General features: G+C 53.9%; 1 protein-coding gene across 1 annotated transcript in view; it reads right to left on the bottom strand.

Annotated features, from left to right (window-relative positions):
- Positions 1–3: 3 nt before the first annotated feature.
- Positions 4–2,789, bottom strand: part of LOC105002423 — a 4,645-nt gene continuing 1,859 nt past the window's right edge. Inside the window, exons 4-5 of the mRNA XM_010859025.1 lie at positions 2,469–2,643; positions 4–87 (exon numbers count right to left, since the gene is read on the bottom strand). Coding sequence (XP_010857327.1) covers positions 12–87; positions 2,469–2,643 — 251 coding nt within the window. The 3' untranslated portion in view covers positions 4–11. The remainder of the gene's footprint in view (positions 88–2,468; positions 2,644–2,789) is intronic.

Here is a 2,789-nt window from a genome sequence, read left to right as displayed (position 1 = left end):
CCTGGCACAGCTCAGTTTTTGTCTGACTTCCCATCAATCAAATCTCCAAATCCCAGCTTTTCCAGGGGTTCCTGTGCCATCAGTTGCCTGAAAGGAAAAGTGAGAGCTGTCAGGGTCCACGCGCCGCTCCCTCCTGGAACAGCACGCTCAGACCCCCACCCTGCCGTGCTCCCGTGTGCAGGCCCCTGGGCCCCTGCCTGCCACACCCACAAACCCAGAGGCTTGGCAACAGGCCTTAGGACAACTTCCCCAGAGTCACAAACACCAGTTCACGGAACCTACCTGGCAACAGATTACACTAACCCCCCAGTCACGGAATGCATGAGACGCTCCTGAAACCCGAGGAGGCAAATAACGACGAACTCCCACTACACCTTGTCAGGACACGGTTCTTAGAATCGGCCACTCAGACACAACGTGGTTGACAGGGCCAGGGTCCCCAGGTGACGCCCTGACCCCTAGAATCTGAGTGAGATCTGATTCCAGCGCGACAGGGGGTTGGTATTAAGGCTGCTGAGCAAACAAGGCTGCCCATCAGCCAACTCAGAGAGACCACCTTGGATTATCCAAGGGGACCCAACCTAATCCCAGGATCCTTAAAATCAGAGACCCTTGGCTGCCTCTGCTCAGAAAGAAAAGATGAAAAGAGACGGGAGGACCTGAAGATGCAGCACTGTGGACCGTGAGGGCAGAGGACGGGCCACAGGCCGAGGACAAGCAGCCCGGGAGCGGCAAGGTCAGGACGGGCCCTCCTGGGGGAAGCGCCTGGGCCGCACCTGGTCAGGCCCGGCGCTTTCCCAGAACCAGATGCTCTACACTCCGCACCAGGTCAGGAGGCCCGGCCGACGTGAGGTCTTGGACCCCACGTGGATTCGCTGTGTCTCTGCTGACCGTGCAAGCCCAATGTTAACAGAAGCTGCCGTGAGGAAGCGGAGCCCCGTCCTCAGCAGCAGACACATCCACTCCAGGCCAACGGGGCCCGTGTGAGCCAACTGACAAATTCTACCGAGGTCCAGTTCTTAAAAAGACGCGTGTGAAGTACACAAAAGTAAGGTGTGGGTATCAGCAAAAAGGAAAAAAGCGGAAGGGAAGAAGCTTTTTAAAAGAGTGATGCAGACGAAAGTGGGCAAGATACGGACCAAGTCAGAAACACATACACCCCTCACAACCAAATGCAGCCTGACCAACCAGTGATGCCGCCTGAATCGTGGAACCCACAGAGCAGCTGATGCATTCCCATCTGCGGGCCTTCCTCAGAGGCCCAGAGGCGAACAGGAAAAAGACAGCCCTTCTGCGGGCCCTGCCAGGAGGGCCTCTCTCACAGCAGGAGTGGCTCTGGAACCAAAGCAGCTGAACACTCCAGGCATCCCTGTGCCGGCCCAGGGATGACCGACTCGGGGATGGTGACCCCAGCTTTGGGGAGGCACAGGGCAGAGACGAGCTCCAAACTCTGTCACCAAGGCTCAGCAGTGCCAAGAAGAGACTCACTGAGTTCAGTGTTTCGATTTAAGAGTGAGGGAAGCATGCAAATCCGGCCAACACACCATGTAGAGATGTCAGAGCCGGCCCATCGTTAACCCACAACACCTGTGAGCCTGTGTGACTCACGAGGCAGGAGAAGGGTGCCACCTGGGCCAAGCACCAAGAAGGCCCATCTCCCTCAAAATCCCAAATGTCTGCAGACCCTCCACACACCTGGGGTCCAAGAAGCACAGCGGAGCTTGCCGGGAGGGGAACATCTGAGTCTGTTAAGGCAATACTGAAAACAGGCCCAGAGTGGACTGCTTTTGGTCAGCCTGTCTTCAGACAAGGCCTCTGACGGCCTGGGTTCCTTTGTGAGCAAACAACGGGCTCAAAAGGCAGAAATGAAAGTTTCCACCCAAGCACACAATAACGGGTTACATGTTTTCCTGATGAAGCTTTACAATGGTACTTCTGCAGTAAAATCTCAACGGATCAGTTAGAAGAGTTTTTGTTTTGCTTAAAGGTGGGTCTTGTGAACTCCGGGTGAGACGGGAAGACTCACTTGTCTTTCACCGTTTCTCGGGCCCACTGTCTTGCCTGTCAACACTACAAACAGCTCTGAGCGGACGTCGAACAAAACAGGACGTATTTTTATGTTCTGAGAATGTTTAAAGAAATAAGCTCTGTACCCACAAATCTTTTGACTCAGTCAGCGTTTTTATGATGTACGACTGTGAAACCTGAATGACACATCACACATTTGGAAAGAGAAAACTGTGAGGAATGCAATCACGTCCAAGGCTATCACTGGAGAAAAGGTTCCCACGGCTGCCAACAACTCTGAGTACAACTCATCTCCGAAATGCCTCAATTTCACAGGCAGGCAGCCCTTCGGGTCCAAACACAAGGAGAAGCCAGGCCTGGGTGAGGCCTCCTGGGACAAACATCTCAGCTGGAGACACGGTGGGCGGAGAAGACATAAATCACGGCTGGCAGGTACTTGCCTTTCCATCCTGCACTCCAGATACTCTTTTGATTCATTTCTGCACAAAGCATTTTCAAAATTATTGTCCCGGAGACACTTCATGAATTTCTCTTTAAAGCTTTTACATTCACCTGGAACGAAACAGAAAAGTATTTTCTTTTTAAAGTGAAAACAGGACGTGCCCGCCCAGCAACCTTACAGGCGGCCCTCCTCCTCCTCCTCGGGAAACCAGTTTCCTTCAGAAACACTCTGGAAACACAGGAGAAAAGACTTCCCGGGGGAAGAGCGAGGGCAGGAAAAGGGGGGCGTCCAAGCGGCGGCGCCGGGAGCTCCCCGCCGA

Source organism: Bison bison, unplaced genomic scaffold (assembly GCF_000754665.1).
Source record: "Bison bison bison isolate TAMUID 2011002044 unplaced genomic scaffold, Bison_UMD1.0 scf7180017855733, whole genome shotgun sequence".
Taxonomy (NCBI): Eukaryota; Metazoa; Chordata; class Mammalia; order Artiodactyla; family Bovidae; genus Bison; species Bison bison.
The sequence above is the reverse complement of the archived record's forward strand: the minus strand, read 5'-3'. Positions and strand labels throughout refer to the sequence as shown.